General features: G+C 35.8%; 1 protein-coding gene across 4 annotated transcripts; it reads right to left on the bottom strand.

The window, feature by feature from the left end:
• Positions 1–4,405: 4,405 nt before the first annotated feature.
• On the bottom strand, positions 4,406–23,787 carry LOC115710440 (nicastrin). Of its 4 annotated transcripts, none has more exons than XM_030638807.2 (16): positions 23,557–23,786; positions 22,698–22,811; positions 22,495–22,609; positions 22,096–22,178; positions 21,499–21,575; positions 20,578–20,655; positions 19,957–20,028; positions 19,765–19,838; positions 18,740–18,872; positions 18,260–18,331; positions 16,739–16,858; positions 15,775–15,846; positions 7,420–7,560; positions 5,833–5,917; positions 5,303–5,741; positions 4,406–4,847 (listed from the first exon to the last, which is right to left on the bottom strand). In XM_030638807.2, exons 1-16 carry the CDS (start codon positions 23,639–23,641, stop codon positions 4,583–4,585), a joined length of 2,025 nt encoding a protein of 674 aa, XP_030494667.2. In that variant the 5' UTR covers positions 23,642–23,786; the 3' UTR covers positions 4,406–4,582. The 4 variants fall into 4 exon arrangements, with proteins under 4 accessions (XP_030494667.2, XP_060966480.1, XP_060966481.1 ...); XM_061110497.1 differs by having other exon boundaries at positions 22,698–22,808; positions 23,557–23,779; XM_061110498.1 differs by lacking the exon at positions 15,775–15,846 and having other exon boundaries at positions 23,557–23,787.
• Between the last annotated feature and the right edge of the window lie 1,333 nt (positions 23,788–25,120).

Below are 25,120 nucleotides of genomic sequence, written 5' to 3'. Positions count from 1 at the left end.
AAGATTTGGAGAAATTTACTTTTCGACCTGAGGCAAGTTCAAATTTGAGTAATACTTCCTGGATCTTCCGAGCCTCATCTTCTGTAGCCTTACAGTAAAGATAACTATCATCAGCGAATAACATATGAGAGACTCTAGGAGCACCATTGGCTACTTTACATCCATGAAGCCACCCTCTTTGTTCATATTTTTGAAGCAATGCAGTGAAGCCTTCAGCACAAAGAATGAAGAGGTACGGTGATAAAGGGTCACCCTGTCTTATACCTCTTGTTGGAATAATTGGGCCAACTTCGTTGTTACCACAAGTAACACAGTATCTTGCAGGCTTAACACATTTCATAATGAGCTGAATCCAATTTTCAACAAAGCCTAACTTCTGTAACATTGCCTCAAGAAAGTCCCACTCAATTCGCTCATACGCTTTCTCATATCCAGTTTTAAAGCCATAAATCCATTCTTACCCTTTCGGTTCGTTCTAAGGTAATGCAAAACCTCAAAAGAAGCAAGAATGTTGTTAGAGATCAACCTACCAGGGATAAAAGCACTTTGATTTTCAGATATGATTGAATCCATGAAAGGCTTCATTCTATTCACCATGACTTTTGTTATAATCTTGAACAAGACATTAGACAAGGCAATAGGACGAAGATCCGACATATGCTCCGAGTTTCTCGTATTAGGAATAAGCACCACATTAGCATCCCCACACCCATCAGCAAGTAACCCATCTTCAAAAAAAGAACAAACAATTTTTACAACTTCGTCTCCCACAATTGGCCAGCACTTTTGAAAGAAAGCAGGAGTCATCCCGTCAGGTCCCGGGCTCTTATCAAGATGCATTTGAAAAGCTGCTTTTCAAACCTCTTCATCCTCGATTGGTTGAAAAAGTTTGGAATTCACCAAATCAGTCACAACACTAGGAACACAATCAATAACTTCATCACACACACAACCTGAAGCTTGGAATAATTCATGGAAGTAATTTGACACAACCATTGGCAAAACCGACTCCCATGAGACCCAATTGCCATGTTCATCTCTCAATTGAGTAAGCTGGTTGTTTTTTTCCTACTACTAGCAGCCTTATGGAAATAGCTGCTATTTGGGTCCCCCTCTCTCAAGCAAAATTGTTTAGCCCGTTGCTTCCAAAAACTCTCCCTTTGATCAAACGCATCATAAAATTTCTTCTTGATTTCAGCATATCTCTGAACTGAAACTGTATCCCTTAAACCATGAAGTTTCTTCAAATCAGCCTTATAGATCTTAATACGGTGGTTTAGAGTGCCAGTTAACTCCTTCCCCCAACTGGATAACCTCTCAGCACACATATTAATCTTATTAGAGATGCTGATATTTTGCTCCTGGGACCATACATCACGAATAATTTCAAAACAAAGAGGCTCCTTCAACCAAGAATTTTCAAAACGAAATCTACGACTAGGAGCAAAATTATTCACCACAATAGGTTCAAGAAACAGCGGAGAGTGATCCGAAGTGGTAAAACCCAAATTAGAAAGAGTAACCGAATTAAATAGTTGATACCAAGTTGTGCAAACTGGAGCTCTGTCAAGACGTAGCTCAATCCACGCATTTGTGGCTCTTCCTTTTTCCCAAGTGTATTGATGACCTTGCAGCTCAAGATCTTCAAACCCACAATGCAGCAAGGTTTATTGAAACTCAGTTAAAGCCACTGGGGATATGGACGCCCACCTCTCTTGTCTTCTTGACGAAAAATGTTGTTAATGTTCCCTATAACACACCAAGGGAGCGATGAACAGTCTTTTAAACTTTGAAGGAGTGCCCAAGAATCGCTTCTTCTATTTCTATTAGGTTCTCCATAAAAATCGGAGAGACGCCAAGTCAAAAAGGTAGGTGATATGGAAATTTGCAAATCAATGTGATTATTAGAGTAACCCAACAAAGAGCCTGATTCCTTAATTTTCCAAAGCAAAGCAATACCACCTGAAGCCACATTAGCATCAACCACAAAGACACCATCAAAATTCAAAGCCTGGGCCAGGCCCACCACTTTTGATTTATGATACTTTGTTTCACACAAAAATATAAAATTGGGTCTCTTTTGAAATAAAATTTCTTTTAGGAATTGAATGGTCCGTTGGTTCCGAAGCCCCCGATAATTCCAACTCAACACATTAATAATACTTGGCGGGCCTAGAAACCAGCACCCGCCTCTATCAAGTTTTTTGAGACTTCATTTTGGGCTGCAACATCATTGTCTTCTGAGTTAGAGATGTCCATGTTTTAACACCTTGACTATGATTACTTTTTCACGGCCCAACTCCAAATCTTGTGTTTCATTGAGCCCAACTTCTTTTTCTAGGCCCATTCTTCTTCTTTTATTATCAGCCCAGAATTCAAATCAATTTCGGTTGGCACCATTACCACATGCTCATTAACCTTCCCTAAAGTCAGGGATTTCTTTATATTAATTGGTGCTCCATTAACATTGTCAACTATCCTCATAATTGGTTCTCCATTTGTATCTCGTGAATCAGGGTGTAGTAATGGGGGTCCCTGATTGTTAGCAATCATCCTTCTTTGACTCCCGTGACTGGTGGGACTTGATTACTCTGGTGACCACTATTGGAACTGCTTCCTTCTAGATGATCGTCCATTCTGTTCTTGACCGCCAGACCTGATTTTAACCACCGAGAACCATCTGCATAGTTCCTTCTTCGTGGGGCAGCTTTCAAATCAAGACTATATTCATGAATGCTCTTTTGGGACTTCAAAGAGCTTTTCGCAAAATTTCTCGGAAAGTCCAAGCACTCCACAATAAAGCAAAAGGTTGGCAAATCTTCATATTTAAACATTACCTGACAAGTCGGACCGCCTCGTATTTCAAGTTTCTTCTTCTTTTTTAGTCGCATGTCCACTCTAATCTTCACCCGAATACGTAAATAGTCACGCCAAACGCCTTAGAAATTATTTGGGTCGGACTTAACAAAAGATCCAGTGTAATTCCCCACCCCTTGGATCACTCTTTCCAACATGAAACCAACTGTCATATTGTGTAATTGCACCCATAAGTCCAATTTCAGCAATGGTATATTTCTGGGATTCTCTCCATGCTTCACACGTTCAAAGATTAGTGGTGCCCGATCAAACGTCCAAGGACTCCCCTCTATAACTCGTTCTATATCAACTTCATGATAAAATTGAAATAAGAAGAGATTTGGATCAAGTTCTTTCACATACAAAGCCCTTCCTAGCTGCCAAAGTGTAGCGATTTTATTTTGCATAGCCTGAAAATCAATGCTCGATTGCTCAAAAAATATCCTACCAGCAACCATCTATCATCAATTTCTACTAAACCATCAACCCCAAACTCAAAAATAAGACCTTCTTCATCATCATCGTGAATCGAAAACGCCGCATATTGTTCTTCCATTCTGAATAGAAAGAAGACACACAACATACCAAATCTATCCAAACAAACACAAACTTTCCAAAACCACCTTAAACAACATGATCAAACTTGCATCCGTTGCAAAATTAACCCACCATGTCACAAGACAAGACTCTAGAAACACTTCATTAGCACAAAAGAAAAACTAATTCTTCATTAGCTACATGCAAAAGCTCTTTTTAGTTACTCAAATGATCTTTTTTTGTAGTTTAAATCACATATAATTAAATATCAAGCACTACATTTTAAATGTTCATTATTCATTATTAAAATATACATATATATGTATTATTTATTAAAATGATTATAGTATAAAAAATAGAGTTAATTAAAAAAAAAAATGGTTAAGTGTATTTTTTTTAATACATTTTGTAAGTGTAACTTAAAAAAAAAAAAAAAAAAAAAAAAAAAAAAAAAAAGGTGTCAAGGATTAAGTAGAGCGATTTCCTCTACAGAGAGTTGTATAAAGACATCTTCCATAGCATATATAATTTTTATCTTATAGATATTTTTTTAGCCATATTCTTTTCGTAATTTTTTTTTTAAGTTTACATTTTTATCTTAAATCATTTATACAAATAAATAAATAACTAAATTTGTTATATTTAATACATTGTATTTATAATTCTTATTCTATAATCAAATATATTATTTTTATACATGGATACATACTAATTAAACATTAACACTTCCAAAAAAATTCATAACCTACATTAACACTTTCATATAATTTTTGACAAATAAATATCTAAATAAATCAAAAAAGAGCATGTACTCTTATAGATCATAAGATACAAAAATGATAACTTTATTTTAAGCATTTTCTATACTCAACTTTTTTCAAATCTATAAATTAATAGTTATGAAAAAGAAAAAAGTCAAAACAATCTTTCATAATGAACTAAATTTAAGAATAATTTTGGAATGAGGAAGAAAAATCATAAAATAATGACTTATTTTTTACTCAATACATAATTGGATAAAATTTGATAAGTATTATTTTCTATTATGATTAAGTATTCTTTTTTCGATTTTTCATTCTGATGGTTGCTATACCTTAAGCATTCTTACAAATTGTATCATGCACAATTAGTAATATACCAAAATTCTATTTTGGAGGAGTTGTTGAGAAAAGTTTTCCCAATCCCATTTTCAATCTTGTTTTAAAATCTTTGCAACAAAAGCTCTAGTAAGTATTATTGCAAGGTACGCCCCACCTGTAATGGCAATACCACCCAATAGAACAAGACGGTCATAAGCAGCACTCTGCACTGTGTATACTCGGAGCCCTATTGCATTCCAGTTGCTTTCAGTCCAAACAGGATCGTGCATCCCCATTGGGTCAGAAGAATTTGGAGGCAGGACATTCCAAGTTCCTGATTCGAAACTCAACCGTGTAGAATATGCTGGTACATACCTGTGACCAAAAAGTAAAATATATATTTTTTTATTATATAATTGTCTAATGTATAGAAAATAAAATTTGAGTTAACATGTCACTTAGCCAATGGTTATCAAAGCAGCAATAAAAACAAAATAGCACCAATCATACAACTCAACTATACAGATAAATCGTAAACAGAAAGAACACAAATCACAGATGTCTTTTCACTAGGGCTTCCAACTTCTTCAAGTACTTCTAGTCTATGTTGAGCTATGTAAAACAGCACTTGACCTATCCATAAAGGCTCAAATATTGTAAGAAAGGCTTAAGCTTCAAGTGCAGGCATAAACATGTCAATGTGGGGGGTTAAAACGTATGTTTGAGATGTAATCCTAAATAATAAAAACCAATTCTAAAAAAGACATCAAGGTACTTGGCATGATAATTTGGACTTGAAAACAAAGATGGTTCTATCTGTAGCAAGGTACCTTGTTGTGGAGAAAACACAAATTCCCTTTCCATCTACTTCTGCTCTAGTGCATACTCCCCCTTTCTTGCTGCAATCTTCTGAGCAAACAGGAGTCTTCCCTTTTGGAGGAGAAGTTTTGTCAGCCAGAAAATTCCACACAAATCTGGAAACATCACCGATGTATTCCGGAGACGGTGTAGAAGAAGGTTCCTCAGAAATAACACCAACATAATGGCTTGGGCACGTACTGGATGGAGCAATAAAGTTTTTCACTAGCTCACATGAGAGACCAGGCTCACATTCTAATAGGCAACCCATAAGTTGTTCAACCAGTGAAACATTCACATTGACAGAAGCTAGAGCTGATTTGCTGTCATCTTTAGTGTCACTTGTAAGGACATAAAGGGTGCGTGCTAAAAGAGAAGCCGCCGCCACAATAGATGAAGAGTTTAAATTAGCTGCAGTTAAAACATGGTTGAGAGACAAAGATGAAACTGCAGTATGTCAAATTAATAACAACAACAACAACAATAACACGAGCAAACTCACATGAATCATCAAGGTGACTATGATAGAACTTGTTGGAGAAGATGGTATCAAAATCTTCCAAAACAACTCCAGAGGTAATAGGATTCTGTTACAAGATGATAATTATTCTCTATAGCATAAAATATAAGGCATCAGCAACAGTACAGCAAAGAATTTAAGTTCATATTTTCTATTATTGGTTCAAATCTTCTACTAACTTTCCATACGAACCAGCTTGTGATTCTCACAAAGAATTTCTTGAATACTACATTGTTGGGCTGGTTATTCGATAGAGGAAGACTGCTACTAATCAGGAAATTACTTGAGAGACAAAGGAATACGGCAAAATAGCTCACATCAGATTCGATAAGGGAGCTCAAATTTGATTGGATCTTCTATTCAATAGGCTGGAATACTACATGAACAATTAAGATTGGTTTCTCTAAACATTCACCTTACAATTGGGTTCTATTCCTCATCTAACAATAGCCATGGTGGCCAAGGGATTTGTAGAATTCTCAGACAACAGATTATTGAAGACAGAAAAAGTCAAGTGTTCAATTATAGAGAATGGCTTGAGAATAATTTTGGGGATTCTAGTGGGGACAAGGGATGTCATCAGCTAGTGATTTGGCAAAGGCATATTCATATTTCCATGGATTCTGTTGGATAGTGGTTAGAACTAATGAATAATTTTGGATGGATTCCACGTGAGCACATTTTAGGTACTGAAGCTCCAAGTAAGATCCCTGAAGAATTTGTCTTTCAGTATCCAACAAATTGGAATTTAGATAGAGGGAACGAGCATGGAGAAAGAAAACACAAACTGCCATTACTTGCAAAGGAACGACACCACAAGCTAGTTCACATCAGATTTGCTATGGAAGCTCACTATTTGAATGGTGGAACATTTAGGAATGGATTCTCTAATATTCACTTTGAGGACAAGGTGAAAGTTTGGGTTGTGGGTAATGTTAGGACTCAAATATTAGTACCAAGAATAAAAATAAGTCATGATTAATGTGCGGAATTGTCCTTTTCTAAGTGGTTTATGTAATTGTTTAAGTTGAGTGAGCGGGAGGTACTTATCTCTTAGGAAGGGATTTGATTATTGATGAATTTTGAAAGAGTCAAAACTCTTTTTGGGAGATCTCCAAGTGTCTTGAAAACTTGGATCTTTGTAATTCTTTCTTAGATATCAATATTTTCTTTGATGTGAGGAGTTTTCATTTTCCAAGTGGTTTATGCAAGTTTTAGTTGAGTGAGCGGGAGGTTTTTATCTCTTAGTAAGGGATCTGATTATTGTTGAATTTTGAAAGAGTCGGACTCTTTCTGGGAGATCTCCAAGTGTCTCGAAAACCTGGATCTTTGTAATTCTTTCTTTCATATCAAATATACCTATCATTAGTGTATCAGGATACCCTAATGATAGGTATATGTAGCAACACTATCAACTATATTGTAAGAAGACGTTTGCACAGATAAAGGTTATTTATACACAATAATGGTATGTCATTGTTCTATGCACTGGTATAAAGAGGAAGAAAAAAATAACTAAGCAATGAGAAAACACCAAAAAATAATTTTAAAGTTCACTGTAACAGAAACCTTATTCAGAAAAGACATCAAGGAAGATGGAGGTATGCCGGGGTTTGAAGCAGCTGCCGATGAGATACTTATGTTTCTAGACTTGAGTGAATCTTGGGCATGATTTAATGCATCCAATGTCTTGTTTGTAGCTGAAGAAACCTACATCAGAAGCAGCTCAAGCAATTCACGTATAATTATTAGAAGAAACAAAAACACAAGACAAATGCAAGGTTTAAACGTTTTCATCAGTGTCTTTGGGTTGGGCTAGTTTGTTGTACGCCTTCTTTTCCCTTCCCATTCCATTCTAATTTATTTCTAGTATATTCCATGTTCCAATTTCTTTTTTTTTTTTTTTGCAATGTAGTTAAAAAAAAAAAACAATTACAGTTTGTAGTCAAGCAAGCCCTTAGGATCTATATACAGGGAACTTTCTAGGATGGAAAAAACTCATCCACCTTTTGTGTAACGGCATTATTTTATCCAACATCCCCTCGAAGGGTAGAACGTGAGAAGGCAGCCCCTAAGGATCAGTCACCTCCTATGAAGAAGCCCAAGGGAAATGCTAGGAATGATGTTGCCGAGGCATCCCAGCGTAAGAGGTCCCCAGCTAGGGATGCGGCTAGGGGGAAAGCAAATGTGATTGACTGCGAGCTTCACCTTCCTCAAATGATCCCAACTTTCGTTGTTCCAAAGAAGTCGGGTGGCAGCTCTAGACCTCAAAGATTCTGGAGGTGATTGCTCACTTGAAGGTGTTGGGCAACACCTTAGTTTCTTCCTATAGATGATTGTCGTCTCGAATGCAGACAATTGTCAGTTGATTACAATGCTGAAGACTAAGCTAGCAGAGGAGGTGTTGAAAAAGGGCCTTGGATATATCATGGGGTAAGTGAATACTCACTTTGTTTTTACTTTCTCACTTTGTTTTTACTTTCTTCCTTTTGGTTTATGAGTTATCTAACTCTTGTTTGGTCACGTAGGCTTACATGAGCTTCTCCTACACAGTGGAGAAGAAAGGAAAAGTCAGTGCATTGGAGAAGTGTCGGTGCGTTGGAGAAGTCTATCGCTAAATGCAAGCACGTTCTCTCCACTGTTGATGATTCCCTTCAAAAATCCTTAGAGCATGAGGATACTCTAAAGACCGAGTTGGCCCTAGCCTAGAGGGAGTGTGGTGATACGAAGAGTACTTTTGAGAGTCATTGAGGTGAAGAATGCCTCCATTGTTGAGAAGAGTACTTTTAAGAGAGTCATTGAGGTGAAGAATTCCTCCATTGCCAACAAAGATAAGACGGGCAACGCTCTCCTAACTGACCTTGCTACTCTTCAGAGTCAGATTGTGGTCGACAAGGTCGAGTACCTGCAAAAGTGCTTCAATGTTGTGTACTATCTGTGTGTGATAACCCACATATCAATTGGGAGTTCTTTCCCGAGCACTTTAAAGTCATTCTTGAGAGGGAGTGTTAGGAACGCAACCAGAGGGAGCTGGTTGCAGATCTTGACTGGATGAGGTGTCTGAGGTTAAGGACTATGATCATGATTGTCCTATTATCGTTGAGTGTACTCCAGGTAGCGAGGTGCTCGGCCAAGAGACCCCCTTCAAGTGGGGAGGTGCTTCACGTAGTTCCTGGAGAGAACGAGGCGACAATCGATGTCATGCTCGACATAAAGAGCTAATTGTTGTCTCCTTTATTTGCTTGGGACTTGGTTCCCATCCAACTATTTCTTCTTTTGTTTAGTCGGTCGATCCAAGTGACCTTTAATCCTGCGAAGATTGTGAAAATCATCGTAGATTTAATCTAACATTGTTTTCATTTACTCTTTGCCTTATAAATCTTTATGACCTCTAACAACCTCTAGGTATAGAAAATATCTATACATGTGGTGTGATCAACTTAATGAATACTTTTGTACTAGCACTTAAGGCTTATAAATTCAGTTATTATGCCACAGGTAACTTAGTAATCATGAACCTATCTAAGTACATACTCAGTTGTACAAAAAAAAAAATCATGGACATTCATGTATGATGTACTGATGTGTGCGTAATCGAAAAAATTATTTTCTTTGGTCACTTACCATACTTTTTTTGAAAGAGAAAGAGATCACATGTCTATGTCTTAGACTGGCCCGTCCTCTGTTATATATTGAAGGCCCTCACTTGTGGCGAAGCAAAACCGTAGTTAAATATGTTTCAGCGGGAAATACACTAAAAAACGGTAACCAGGAACAAAACACAAAACCAAATATATAGAACCGTTAAAAAAAAGTGTTCCTTTACATCAGTGCTTTCCATTCCCTGGTCAGGTCTAAAAAGGAAGTTCTTCAAAGTGTTTGCATATATAAACTCAAGTGGCTGTCCAAAATTTAATTTTATCCCAAAGGATCACTTCTGAACTTTCACAGTCTTCAAAGGCCCTAGCATTTCTATCCAACCAAACAGCTAAAAATGTTGCCAAAATCATCGTTCGCCAAAGTTCTCTTACGTCTACAACCAACCAACTTACTTGTTATCATTTTTTGGACAGAAACTGGGAAGACCCAATCCAACCCAAATTCCTCTAGCACTTTAAACCATAAATTGTTGATAAAAGAATACTCCAAGAATAGATGCACCACGTCTTCTTCGCTTCTTTTACAGCAGACACACCATCCAGGAGAGATGGAAAGATAAGGCCTTTTCTTTTGCACTCTATCATGAACACTAACTTTGCCCAATGTCGTTAACCAACCAAAAACTTTCACTTTCAAAGGAACACTCCTTTTCCACAAATCTTAGACCACTCCAAACCACTATGGAGCGGATTTGAAGTGAACCAACTAAAAGGCTGATTTACAAGAAAAGGCACCTTCTGGGTTTTGTTCCAAATTCTACAATCATCCACCACACTGAGCACATTCACATGCTCTAGCTGCTGTAGCATTGCTATAAGACTAGGAACTTCCCTTTCCAACAAATTCCTTCTAAATTTAAAATCCCAATTCTCAACAAACCCACCCGCCTCCCCCTCATCCGCTATAAACTCTCTTACAATACCATTCTTCCCCACTGAAATTCTAGCTAAATCTGGGTAGGCATTTTTCAAAGATGAGCTCTATCGATAATCTAGGGTGGAAATTTCTTATCAATATTCTTGGCAGAATAAAATTGTCAACATGTTGAACATTATGTCACAGATCCAAGAGTTTCGTGAAGACTCACAATAGATAACCGAAGTTATCATAAATGACATGAGTCTGGTCTATTCCTACAAGGCGCAATTGATTAGTTAAACATGAAGTACCAACAGCAAAAATTTGTGTTTTTCATTATTTAAAAATCAAATACTAGAACAAAGTTTTTACTAAGTTGAAAATGAAGTGAGACTTAAACACACTTGGCTCATTCAAAAAAGGATGAACTCCATCCACTACACCAATGGCCTATTTGACTATGGTCTAAGGACCATCACGTTAAGAGTGGTGAGTGACTCTTTGATCGACACAAAGTGACAAGCGAGTCTCTTCGTTCAAGAGATCTTTTCCAAATTGATCTAGAGACTAGACCAACAATTAGTGATTGGCATCTTGGTTGTAAGTGAGTCTCCTATGTGATTGAGATAAAAGTTCTAAAGCAGCACAGCTTCGTATCCATAGGTTAAAACAAAAGTAGTGTGGTCGATAGCAGTTTTTCAGTGGTTCAGTAATACTACAGAACTTCTGGTAGCTCTTCATGAGGTGTTTGGTGCAGAAATTTGTGAATAGGTCACTATCAAAATGAGTGTCATTTGACACTATCTTTTGAGTAAGTCCGCAAAGGCATATAATGTTCTTGACTACAAAATCTAGAACTTTTTTCGAAGTAATGTGACAAGTGGTCTGCTACACCACATGGGCACTAGGTAATGTTGTTGCTCTCTGTGTGTTATTTTGATGCTAAACTCCTCAAATGTTGGTGAAATAGCACGATTCAGCAACACTTAGTTTACTCAAGTGAAGAAATTCACCCACTCTTCGTGATTGAAGCTGGGTTGCACACTAGGTGATGACCAGAGATCACCCCGTCAAGGTGCTCACCAAATGATGAATTGACCTTGCAACAACTGAGAAGTTAAATTTGTGATGCATGGGTGGAGTACCTCATGAGTTTGAGAGAGATTTCTGAGATTTAATGATATTGAATCGCTGAGATTAAGTAGCCATTGAAAACTATATGAGGTGAAAACTAGGCGAAGATGCAGCTGTTTGAAGAAATTGTCAAACAACCCCAGATGAAAAGACAGTCGAACCAGGAAGTGTTGATGGAGCGAACGCCGATGGCAAAACTTGCAGCGGATGGAGGTGATGCGTGGAGCCCACGCGCGACTATGATGGACACCAAAATTTAGGGTTTTGCCCATCGAAGGCTGGTAAACTCCCTAGTCAGAAGTGAGAATAGAGGATCATTCTAAAATGATTCTCTAAAATTGGACCTCATAGTATGAAACCCTAATTTAGACAACAAATGCTCTGATACCATGTAGTTTTTGTGAGAATAATTCTATCTTAATATATTGATAAAAGAATGGCCTATATATAGACTGAATACAAAGGACTAGAAAACTAAAAATCAAGAACAAAATAAGAATAAACTTACAACCTTAACTTAGTTGTACCATACACGCTAAGTATTTAAAACATGTATATCTAATATTTCTACAAATTGTGGCATGTCTCTCATGTACTTTGCTATGGTTGTTAAGTCATTTGCATCTGGGCACCTAGGTGGTGTTCCAAGATGTTCGAGTTTTCTAATCTTAATTCCAGTTTCATCATGACCCAAGTGTCTACCTGGGTGCCCCCTAGTGCTCACCTGGGCACTGGGTCAATGCCCAACGTGCAGGTGGCACCGCCCTATTCGAGATGTGGGGCTCAACGCTATTTTCTTCTTGCCACATGTCAAAAACAATGTCCATGTCATCAGGTCAAATTTTTGGGTAAACATCAAGCGAATGTGCTTTCCCAAAAGTATCACAATGCTTGTCCAATTGAATTTCTCATATAAATATAGTAGGCTCAGAGACTCGATAGTACCCTCTTTTAACCATTCACCAAAATCCGCTGCCCCTCAGATTGATGTGAACCAACCCGTAAGTAATAGTAGTTAGTAGAAGACAAGAATAAAATGGAAGCAGCCTGGAAAAACAATAGGAAATTAGTCTATCGCAGCCAATGAATGTTGCAATAAAAGAGATATACAGTGAAAGGGCCTAGGCATTTCGAGAGACCTAGGATCTCACCATGATGCAAATAGAGACCTACGCAATTCTTTGCATACCCACTAACCGCTACTCACCTCTATATATACTATCCAAATCTCACACAAGACTACTCTCAATACAATGAGCCATATCGCTTTATTCCTATACTCTACCACACCCTACTAATATGGAGTCTAACATTATACTGGCAGAATTTCACCTTGTCCTCAAAGTGAATGAGACCAAACTCGCCTATCGCAGGCTTGGCTTGTCCTCTGTCAGAATACCAAGTTAATAAACTGCTCTTCTCCCCATTGCTAGGAAGAGCCACGGGAGCAATGTAATAAGTGGAAGAACAAGGCTTATTAAAGACACAATCATGCTGAACATGAAATATGGGAGTAAGAGAAACACCACCACGCAACTAGGCAGCCTTGCTCAAAAAACCAGTCGACCAATGTCATTTGACCTCCATTCATCAAGAAAACGAGCTGAGGCTGAAGTAAAGCCTCAAGTGCAATAGCCTTTGTGCTTATAAGCCAAGTTTCTTCTTGTCGTAGAGTGACAACAAACAGCTGAGTTTGTCACCCACTATTGAAAATCCAACATTGGAACTGCACTAGCATAACACAAAAAGAGCCACTCCACAATAATGAGCGACATTCGCGGCACCAAAAAACCAAGTAAAAAACCCTTGGGTACCTTTGTATGCAACGATTTACAAAGAACAGCCACAACATCACCCAAAGGTCCCAAACCACCACTCTCAACTACAGGTGCCATATCTAGGGCAGTATGAATGACATGGACTAAAGCAAGGTAGTCAGAGCTTCTTGTTCTTTTTTTTTCCTTGCAAGCGATGTATGCATTGCATATATGGTCCTCCCTCTTCCACAAAATTTCCCTTACGACCTTTGCGTCATTGATGATATTTTCATTTCTAGCCACCCACCACAAATCAATAGCAGTAATATGCAACTTCGAAATTCAGGGCATAACATCAACATGTTCATCAAGAGTCCTTTTCTTGCGAGGGGATCTTGAAATTCCTAAACAAATTCTCGATATAATGGAATATAAGAATGTTTCTCATTATTAAGACTTTTGAAGCCAATTCTCCATCATCTTTTGTTACACCAATTCACTTTGTTTTTGATAAATCCTACTAAAATTGGCTTCTTCAAGTTTAATATCAGAAACGTTCTCTGCTATATCTCCATTGAGAACCTCCTTTAAAGCAAAACCAAGTTGGTGGAGAGAACTTAGAAGATAAAACTTCGATACCTCTTTCAAGGCAAAATCCTGATGGTGGAGAATAGATTGTTGTCGTTCCCCATCTACTGTCCATGCAGCCCCGACCAACCGTCACTGCCCTTTGCATCGTTGCCAAGGAGGATTTAGAAGTCGCAAGTCTGTTGTTGAGCTCCCATGGTGGCCGAAGATCTTAAGTTGAAGAAGTCAAACGGAAGGACAATCTATTTTCAGCTTTGTGCCAGGATCCCAAGTGGCAAGCCCATGGGCTGAAATAAAAATTGAGCCCATGTCTCATTATTTGAGTAACATTTGGAATCAAAATAATGGTAAAAGGCAATTAGGCCTGATCATATGGGCTACAACTGAAGCAAACTGAAATAAATTGGGCGATTTGTAGTAGAGAAGAATGGCATGTGTGCTCATTAAATGGCACATGTTCCTTCATGTAAATGGGTTGTACCAGATCCTATTGGACCAGCCATTGAAATAGCTTAGGCGGGCCAGGCTTGGATAATGAATTGGGCCTTGTTTGATGGGGCTTCAAGGAGCTTGTATCACCTACTTGTACTCTTCAGCAGCGCCATCTCATACGCAACAGGCTTGAAGTCTGACGATGGAGGCACCTGCATCACCCAAATCGAAACCAGTGATAGATTCCTCGACGACGAAGTCTCTATTGGAACCGTTTTCTCAAGTAACATTAGATTCCTCGATGACAACGTCTCCAGTGGAACCGTTTTCTCAGGTAACATCTCTCATTCTTCTCCACCGAGAGTTGCGTTCTTCTTGTTCATATACTTAGACGGATGATGAAGCACCAAACAACATCATTTTACCCGTCGAGAGCTCCGATTGTATAGAACCTTTGTCGTCTTCCACATCAATCAGCCGACTGTGTTGGAACAGGCTCCAAGAACGAAGGATCGAATCGCCAATTGCAAGGTGATTTAAGAAGATCGAAAGAAAATGGCAAGTCCTTCTGAACTTCTTATTAGTCGACGCGGATCCACTGATCACTCGATCCGAGCCAACCAATCAGCCATGTCTCTATCAAGATTTGAGTGTTTGAACAACCAATGTGAATACCACGAATGAGGCAGAGTATCCTCATTTTCCTGAGAAACACCTAATTCAATAGCGCCTGCAACTCTTCCACCCCAGTCTTCTCTTGATTCAATTTCACTTTCATTTAACCAAGTGCTACCTCCTTGGCAATGTAATCGACTTGAGCCGCCATTCTTGTCCTCGGTAACCTCCATACCCACTGGAAGACTAGCTCTAATACCAATTGATGTGAATTAACCTCTCAGCTCTAATACCAATTGATGTGAACCAACATCTGAGCAGTAGAATTTAGTAGAGGACAATAACAAAATAGCAGTACAAAACAGTAGGATATTAGGCTATGGCAGCCAATGGATATTGCAATAAAATGAAAGGGTCTGGGCATTTCAAGAAGCCTAGGATCACCCCATGATGCAAATAGAGAAATACTCAATTCTTTGCATACCACCAACCCCTTACTCACCTCTATAAATACTATCCAAATCTCACTTAAGACTACTCTCAATACAATGAGTTATCCCTTTTATTTTCAATATATACTCTGCCACACCCTACTAATATGGGGTCTAACTTTATCTCTCTCCCAGCACCTATTATTACAAGTTGAAAAGCAATAATTACATTCTCTCTCATTTGAGTTACCCATGACTTTCACTACCCAAGACACATGATACATGTTACTCAATAAGCTCTAAATTCTTCTTCCTCTTAGAATAAATACATTTGAGTAGAAGCCCATCGTGTACACGATATGTGCTACTTATACTAGATTAATAAACAATGTCATCACATAGTTACATAAGTATTTATGAAATCAGTTTTAAAAAAAAAAAATTCTCACCCCAGTAGTGTGAACATGAAAGCTAGTGACTCCTTCATTGAAGCCTTTTCCAACACTTCCAACTTCGATAATCTAAATGAAAAATAAATAAATAAATAAATAAACCAATAGATTTGTAATCATGTGTGGCTAGAAAAGGGAAAGACGCAAATTATTTACATGAAAATCCAACATTGAATTTACAATGACAATACAAATTAAAAATATATATATTTTAGAATATACATTAACTGTATATTAGTGGTAGAAATTATTTCAATTACTTAGTTTGCTATTTTTCTTTTGTTTCTTATTAAGTTTCTCTAATTTTGTATATGAATACTTGTTATTCTATTGAATAATATGCAATTTCATTCACCACTTTCTACATGCTATCACAGCAAAATTTGAAATTTGAAATTAGGATTGATCCCAAAATTGAGATTTGCAATTAGGGTTTGTTCTTCATATTTCTCGAATAACACATTTAGAGAGCATGTGAGCTCTCACCGTCGGCACCAACGAACCGCGCAGCTACCGATCTGTAGAACCCTAGAGTTTGGTGGCTGAAACCGTCGCGAGTGAGCCACACGCATCAACCAATACAACTTCTCTTTTTTCGTATTAAAATTGAGTATTGAGGCATAAAGAAGTGTTCTAAGAAATTCAAAATGGCAAACTAATTACTTACTGTAAACATCGATAAAATTTAATTTTACGTAACTAGTGATCTAACCCAAAATGCAACAAGCACAAGTTAAGAGAAGAAATTGTAAGTAATGTCTCATATGACAAGATTTATTGGACGTATCGATTTGTGTATAGACCTAGGAAAGACTTTAACCTCAGACATTATAAAAACAAATCACATTCTTGACCATTTGAGCTACCTTTCTTGAGTAGTCATAAGTAAATAACACCATAACAGTGAAGAAATCAACAACAAGTAGCATACGACTTATATTATCGCAAACAGATCTTATACCATTTCAAACAATGAGGTATTGAGGCCTTTAACAGCATCAGACTGTAGATCAAGTTCGTGCAAAAATCTTCGGCTGCCAAGGTAACCCCAAGCTTCTCCAGTGAAAACAAGAAAGACAAGCTGCATTAAAATTTAAGCCTTTTTGATCAATAAACTAATTTTGAATAAATAAAATAGCACAAGCAGCAAGTAACTCACACAAAGATTGTTGAGCATTTACTATATTAACATCTGTCTTTTTTTCTTTTTTAAATTTTCTTTTTTTTTCACTAGGTAAACACACTTATTATTATTATTATTACTATTATTATTATTATTTATGACTAATAGAAAGTAATAAACAAGACAGTCCCTAGACAAAACAGCAACGTATTTTACTTACTACTAACAAAGCCATCCAGAACTTTAATATATCCACAGATTATTTAAATTTTTCTGTACACCTTCAAAAATTCTCCGCTCTCTCTAACCATAATGACTGAGTGCTAGACAAGCATAATTCCCCAGCTTCATGATAGAGCAGGGAATTAGTAGAGAATTAGCTAAAAGGGGGCTTTGTTATACTGTGGCTGGGGTCTAGGCTACACCTTAATGAATAGAATAAATAGAGGGAGGAATTCATTCGTCAGTGTGAATTTGGTAAGAAAAGAAAGGGATGTAAACCTTAGTGGGAGAGACCAGGGCTCTCGAACTCCCTGGATTATCAATATCAATGCATATTTTCTTTATTTGTTCTTTTATCTTGCTGTTCATAGCCAATTGGTAGGAAAATTCCTATCACTTCATTCCTCTACTGTTTTTCCCAGGACCAAATTCCACTTGAGAAAGATCAATTCCAAGCTAAGAACACACCCACTGAAAAGTAAAGTCAGCCAGCAACAAAACGGAGGTTCTCAGCTTTAATTAAAACCTTTTCCATTTTAACAAACTGACCAATGTAAGAATCTCTGTTCAATTCCTAACACATTATCAAGGAACCCTTCCAGTATGCTACATGCAAAGAAGATTCCTACATCTGAATAAAGCAAATGACAAAACAAAAGTGCGGCATATCCGTTGCTGCTTGCTAATTTAACTTCTCTTGTACAATATTTTAATGAAGTGAATAGTTTTTTGTCTCTAAACCAACCAGAATAACTAAATAATGGATAGGTATGGGCAGATTACATCAAAGAGAATCCCCGCATGCAATGCCTATAAAACATATAGTTAGTGAGGAAATTTTCCTTTTAATACGAGGAAGGATTGTAATAAAGAGAGACACCACTTGCATGTCTAAAGAAGTAGTGAAAATCCATACAATATTAAAATCAAGACAAGCAATACAAACACAATGAATAAGACAACACACAATCACTTGAATAAAGTAATGTCTTCAAAAATAGGATTGACGAAATTGGGATTACTGCAAAAGAAAATGCTTTTTTTTTTTTTTGCCAAATTAGGAGATGACAAATCCACAATCACTACAACATATAAGAACCTTTTTTCGTAAGAAACTCTTATAGGCATAGTATGCACCTGTTTATCAAAGCCATCGATAGCCTCCAAATGTGATAATGCATCAACCGCTGCCAATAGTGCAATCAGCCCCTAAAATCATCCATAAAAATGTTTATCCAAGGTTTCCTAAACATCGAAAAATTAAGGTGGCGTTTGGTTGGAGTTAATGAAATGGAATGAAATGGAAACAACTTTTATTCCATTTATTTGTTTGGTGACATTTAAAAGTATTGGAATTGAATTCCAATGGAATGATTTTTCTACCATTTCGGTGAAATGACTATTCCATTTTGAAATGGAAGGAAAGACCATTCTAATGCAAGATGAGAAAAAATTTAATGAGTCTTTTATCAATTTTTTTATGCATTTTAAATTTGATACTATTACATTCCTATTCTTCTTCCCATTTCCATTCTAATGTTTTCATTCCTTCTAACCAAACGCCACCTAATATCATAATTCGACATGAAAAGCGAAATGATAAGACATAAAACCTACTGATATTGGGGAGTCAGCACCAAGGCTTTTGTCACGGAAAAATGAAGCTGAATCCATTGATGCCACAGCCAATATAATAGGCTTGCCTTGATCTGAGGAGGAGATATTAAGCGGAGGAAGTGATGACCAAACACTGCCCTCCATAAGTATGAGCAATAGTTAAATTCAACGTGAATTATGAAGGTTAAGGGCTCGTTTGGTAGGCCATATAAGAATCGTATTGTATTAAATAATAAATAATACTATGTTTGGATAAGCCAATGTATTGTATAAATTATTACGACCAAAATTTTTAATATAATGTAAGTTGTATTATTTAATACATAATAAATGGTATGTGTTAGCTTGTATTTACAAAGGATCCATGGTCAACCCCAATCTCCGACCCAGACCCGGAATCGAAACCTGGACCTGAACGCGAACCCGGACCCTAGACCCCAAACCCGAACACAGGATCCGAACCTGGACCTAACCCGTAGTCGGTGTTTGGGTCGAGATTATTGAAAATATGTTGTAGCTTTACACAATTTATTAATACAAATCCATACTAAACATAATATTGTATCAAATAATACTAATACAATACAATACAAAAACAATCCAACACAATACAATAAAATACAACGTACCAAACTAGCCCTAAGAGAATAGAAGATATGAAGATGTATTTCAAAAACTAAAAGTTGATGGAAGTTTCAGAATAAAAGATTTGAATCCTATAAAGCTCAACTATAGACCAATTTTGACTTCCCCCGTACAAATAAGATTGAGAAAGAAATTTTCACGAAATCCCCTGCCCCGAACAATAAACACACATGCACACAAATATGTATATTTATATACAATAATGTAAATTCTCGTACGTAAGAAAATGAAACTGAGTCATACCAACGAGAATAAGGACTACATTTTAAAACAAAAGACAGATTTCAAACTCAAAAGAGAGATGAGACAAATGCATATCATAAACAACATTTACAGCCATTAACTTCATTATGGATACCTACAAATGCAAAAAGATTTACCTGTATCCCCCTAAAGGAAAGCAAGTCTCCTCTTTTAAACAAGATTCTGAATCATGGGTTCCAGCTTTCACTGTCTAATCGAATCAAATGTATCGCATAGTACATGGAAACATCATTAAGCAAAAAAACAATACATGTTTGCGAGATAAGAGTCAATAAAATGCAACAGAAAGTTAAAAACAAACAAGCTACCTGCATCACTAGATCAAACTCAGCCACAACAGTGGTATAAGATCTCTGTCTCTTCAAAATTTCTTCAGAAACCTGCATATAAGTGACATCAAAAAGTTAATTACAATACTAAACTAAGATCATCTCCAATGCAAAATAATAAACAAATGTTATATTTGCAAAACATTTGCAACTGTGCTCCAATACAAAATAACATTTAAAGATGCAATTAGTGTAAAAATTAAAATGCCATTAAAGATAGTTGATAAATTAAATATTTTTAAAAAAAAATTAATGGAAATATAGTAAATAAAAAATGGGTGTTAAAACAGGTCATTAATAGTTGATATGACAATAGTTGTTGGGAATACTGTAATTAAAAAAGCTACAATTATTGTTGTGTGAAACTTGGCACAATGTTATACTTATATCTTGTGCAAAATTTGGCACAACTTTTAACACACCTTTAAAGAACTAATTTTATTAAAAATGCTAAAATATAGCACTGCATTTTAACATTCTATTGAAAATGCTCTAAAACTACCAAAATATATTGTTATAACTAGATTTTTTCTTTTGAAGTCGTTTTATTGCTTTAGTAAACTGTACAACATGCAAATCAAATTACACGACATTTACTACCTCTTGGATGGTCTTCGTACTACTCTCAGAGAGTAAGAATACAGGAAAATCGTATTGATTCCACATTATACCAGATCCCTGAAAATGTGGAAGAAAGTTGTTGGTCCAATATATCAAACAAATGAAATTGAGCGACTGATTAAAGAAATATTAGAAGCATGCAAATTTCAGGTCAGGTCTAGTCCATTTTCTAGCCCAGTTGAATTTGTTAAAAGGAAAAAAAAAAAAAAAAAAAAAAGACATGGCATTTTTGTGTGGGTTGTAAATGTCAAATTCCAATCATTGATGAGTAACATGGAGCATAATTTTTTTTAAAGTTGGACCTTAAATCGGGCTACCAAATTATAAGGGATTGAAAGATGACCCAAAAACTGCCTCCCAAACTCGACATTACAAATTTCTAATAATGCCATTTGGACTCAAAAACACATCAACAGTCTTTCAATCCCTTATGACTGATTTATTCCCACCTTTATGAGGAAGTTAATAATGATATTGTTTATATAGCATCCTCATCTATAGCAATAACGAAACAGTCCATTGAAGGCATGTAAGCAAAGCAATACAGCTCAAACAAAAGAATCAATATACGCCAACTTCACAAAGTGTGGGGGCACAAGATATTGAAGGATGGAAGCGCAGCTAACCCAAAGATATCAGCAATGAATAACTTGCCCAATCTCTCAAGGAATTGAGAGGCATTTTGGGTTTGACAGAGTATTACAGAAATCTTGATATCAGATACACTAATAAAAGAAAGGAGTAATTTAATACTATTCATTTCAAGTACAAAGCAGCATCTTCGAAAACAACCAACAAACAAGTTTATATAGTAATGACTACTACAGCATGTACCACATTAATAATTTATTTTAGAGTTCACAAACATGTAAGCTTTTTGATAGAGGAAAAATAACATACAATAGGGTTCCACTTGTAGTTGGTGTTTTTGTAAGGAGAAAATTCAGCTTGAGGGAATGTATGAGCTGGAGAGAATCCTACAAATGAAAGTGCATTTATCAGGTATGAGAAAAAATTTAGAGCAGTGTATGATTTTATAATAAGAATACACGAGCACTCACCATAGCTTTTGTATAATAGAATCTTCTTTAAAATATAAAGATTTTTTTGTTAAAATCGCACTCCAGTATTCGTAATATACAAAAAAATTACATTCTTTTGTTAAAATTGCACTCCATCAGATTTGTAATATCCAAAAAATTACATTTCGCTATGCCATTTTTCTACATTTATAAAAATACTATTAAGGATTTTTAATTAGTTTCTTTTGCCTACGTTCCTTCTTTCTTTATATTTGTTATTTTTTTTAATGAATAAAAAGATTAACAAATACAATATTTAAATGACACAAAGAATAAAATAGATAAACTAACTAATATACAGTGTGTATTATTATAAAGTATGCACAATAGAAAAAGTAGGGTTTGGAAATATATTTTAAACGACAGGATAGGAACCATTGTGAGTGTGCTATTTGAATGGATAACTGTATCTCACCTTTTGACATATTTTGGAAGTCGGCTTTTGATTCAACTAAAACACCACCCACGTTTCTAGCAAAAGTTGAATCAGTGGAGACTCTGAAACAGGACATGATATCTAACACGTAAGCACCACTTCAAAAAGTAAGGCAGCTAAAAGTGATATTCACATCACAACTTTATTGAGAGAAAGTGTGTCTTCCATATGTAAGGATACAAACAAATATATACTCTATAAAACTTGCATCTCCTACAGTTCTGTTGAAAGATTCTAGGGATTTTACGACATGAATGATTTCTTCATTTTGAAAAGGAAAGATTTTGAAAATCTATTTTCATTTTCCGGTTTGTTTGAACATCTTGCCTTGCTATCAAACAAACCAACTAACCAATTAGAAAGAACTGATAGAACAACCTGATAAAGAAATCCTGAATTTCATTAAGAGACAACAAAACTGCTGATGAACGAGACAATGAATTGGCATCTCTGAATCTGATAATTGGAGCAACAACTTTCTCTCGCCCAGGATCTAATAATATGCAGTAGGCAAAAAGGTTGATTAAATTGACATTAATGATCTATGATAACAAAAAAGAATGGACCATTTAATAACTTACTTGAACAACCAATCTCCCCTGAAAGATTAAGCAGCCGAACACAAGCATCTCCATCAACAACCTTGTACATTGAATTTTGTAAATCCGGAACGGACTGCATCAAGTTTGTCTCTGCTAAAAAAATTCAGTTCATTAATTTAAAAATAAAATTATGTTTCATCAGGACCATGATTATTTTAGTAAAAAGGTAAGAGAAATACAAGACATGAAAGTGTAAATTTCACTATAGAAATATATTTTTGAAAGGTCACATGTCCAATTATTGCGGAGAAAAGCTGTGGTAACTGGTAACCCACAATCATCAACAAAGAAATGAACAAGCACAAAAAACTGACCCTATGTACTGTGCTACATTTCTCACAATGAAAAATCAATTTCACTGCTAAAATGAACAGGTACACTTACAATACAATTGTTCAATAATTCACATACAATAAAGCTGCACTAATTAATAGTCCATAAACTGAACAAAACTACAAATGTTCTCCTGAACTGGGATCTGTCATATCCAAACAGCAATGAACAAAAAAGAAAGGTCATTATTTGTTTAATCAATCATTAAGATTTTTTTTTTTTGGGTTATGCGAAGAGGATAAAGTATCCCCAAAGTGGTATGATGTGGAGCACAAGCTGTTACTAAACATGATAGTACTGAATCTTATTGTTTGCAAACAACTATTAAAATTTAAATCTAATACATTTTATCAGGGGTCTAGCATTCTCATTTAAACATGTTTAAGACACAGTTGGTTCTAGTTGTGAGCAAGATCCTGAAATAACCCATTTCTTTATTCAGTTCGACAAATAAATGAATAAACCCTAAATCAAATAGATATATGTAATTTAAGATATAACGTACCGGCAAGAGAGAGCTGGAAATTGAATAAGAAAAGGAAAAGGAGGAAGCTGGAGGCCATAATGGTACTACTACTTCTCTTGTCCATACAAAACCCTAGAATTGCAGCTATACCATGCTCGCGCGAGAAATTTAAATAGGGACAGACGTAATTAGAGAGTAAAGACCCCGCTGCGCCTTTTGACTCACTACTCAGTAGTGCTTCATAAAAGCTCTATTGTAAACTTGTATGAAGAAGTCCGGATTTCAGATTTAAAAAATGAGCCCCGTACCGCCCGTGAAATGAACGGGTTCATCGGTTTGCGGGTCACGAGTTCGGTTAACCGTTGACCCTTTTTTTTTGGTTGACCTTTTTTTTTAAAATAACAGTGATTTTTTTTTAGATTAAGGCTATTATATTAAAATAAGAGATAATACATTTGATATAAGTGGAGTTGGAAGTTCCTCTAACCATAAACAACCAGTATCTACCGAAAGTAGGGGTGAGCAAAAAATCTAAGAAACCGACCAAACCGAGTACACTGTCCGTCCGAACACCGAAAAAACCGACACTAAAAAAACTGGAAACCGAAAAAACCGTCTTCGGTTAAAATCGCCTCAACATGGTCGGTTTTAGTGTCAATAGCAAATCGACCGATTAAACCGAGAAGCGACCGAACATATACATTATATATAATATATATTATTTTTGTACATATTTAATATATAATTTTATTAAACTAATTTTACTTATATCTTTTTTATTTAAAGACTCAATTATTCATTGTTTTATTTTATTATTATTTGATGCATTTACGTAATATATACACATATTCATAAACTAATACGAGATTTTTAATATAACTCATTACCATATTAGTAGCACAAATAATTTGAACAAATTTAAAAAAAAAAATTATTTTACATTATTTATTTAACTAAGAAAGTTTTATTTTTAAATTATATGATATTTGATACATACTCTAATTTTTTAGTTTTCAAATAATTATAAAAAATTTAAAAACTTATTTTTTAAAAAAAATGAAGTTCGGTTTGGTCGATTTAAACCGACCAAACCGTGGATTAAAACAAATTTCTGCTTTTTTTACATTTTTATAATGGGCGGTCGGTTTTCGGATTAGAACCATAAAAACCGAAAACCAAATTTTGGATTTTTTTTGTGTAAAAAACTGACCAAACCGACCGTTGCTCACCCCTAACCGAAAGAGCATACTTAACAAGCCTATGGGCAGCAGTATTTGCAGATCTATTGACATGAGAGATTTGTACTCAGGGAAATTGGACACTAACAGTGAAATATTTGATAACAAACAATGAAAATCAGAGAGAGTTTTGATGGGACTGCAATCCTTTGACAACTACAAGAGAATTAGACTCTATGTAGTGAATTGGTAATTGTAGTTCTTTAATCCATTGCAGGCCATACATCAAGGCTAATGCTTCCATAACTTCTGCTTTAATCCATTTTTTTAATGCAAAATGAAATTTTATTAATTTGCTAAATTAGCCAAAAGACAAGATTGTAATTCAGTAGGAACATCCCTCCCACTAAAAACTTGATCTGGAA

This window comes from Cannabis sativa, chromosome 2 (assembly GCF_029168945.1).
Source record: "Cannabis sativa cultivar Pink pepper isolate KNU-18-1 chromosome 2, ASM2916894v1, whole genome shotgun sequence".
Lineage (NCBI taxonomy): Eukaryota > Viridiplantae > Streptophyta > Magnoliopsida > Rosales > Cannabaceae > Cannabis > Cannabis sativa.
This window is presented reverse-complemented; position numbering and strand designations above follow the sequence as displayed.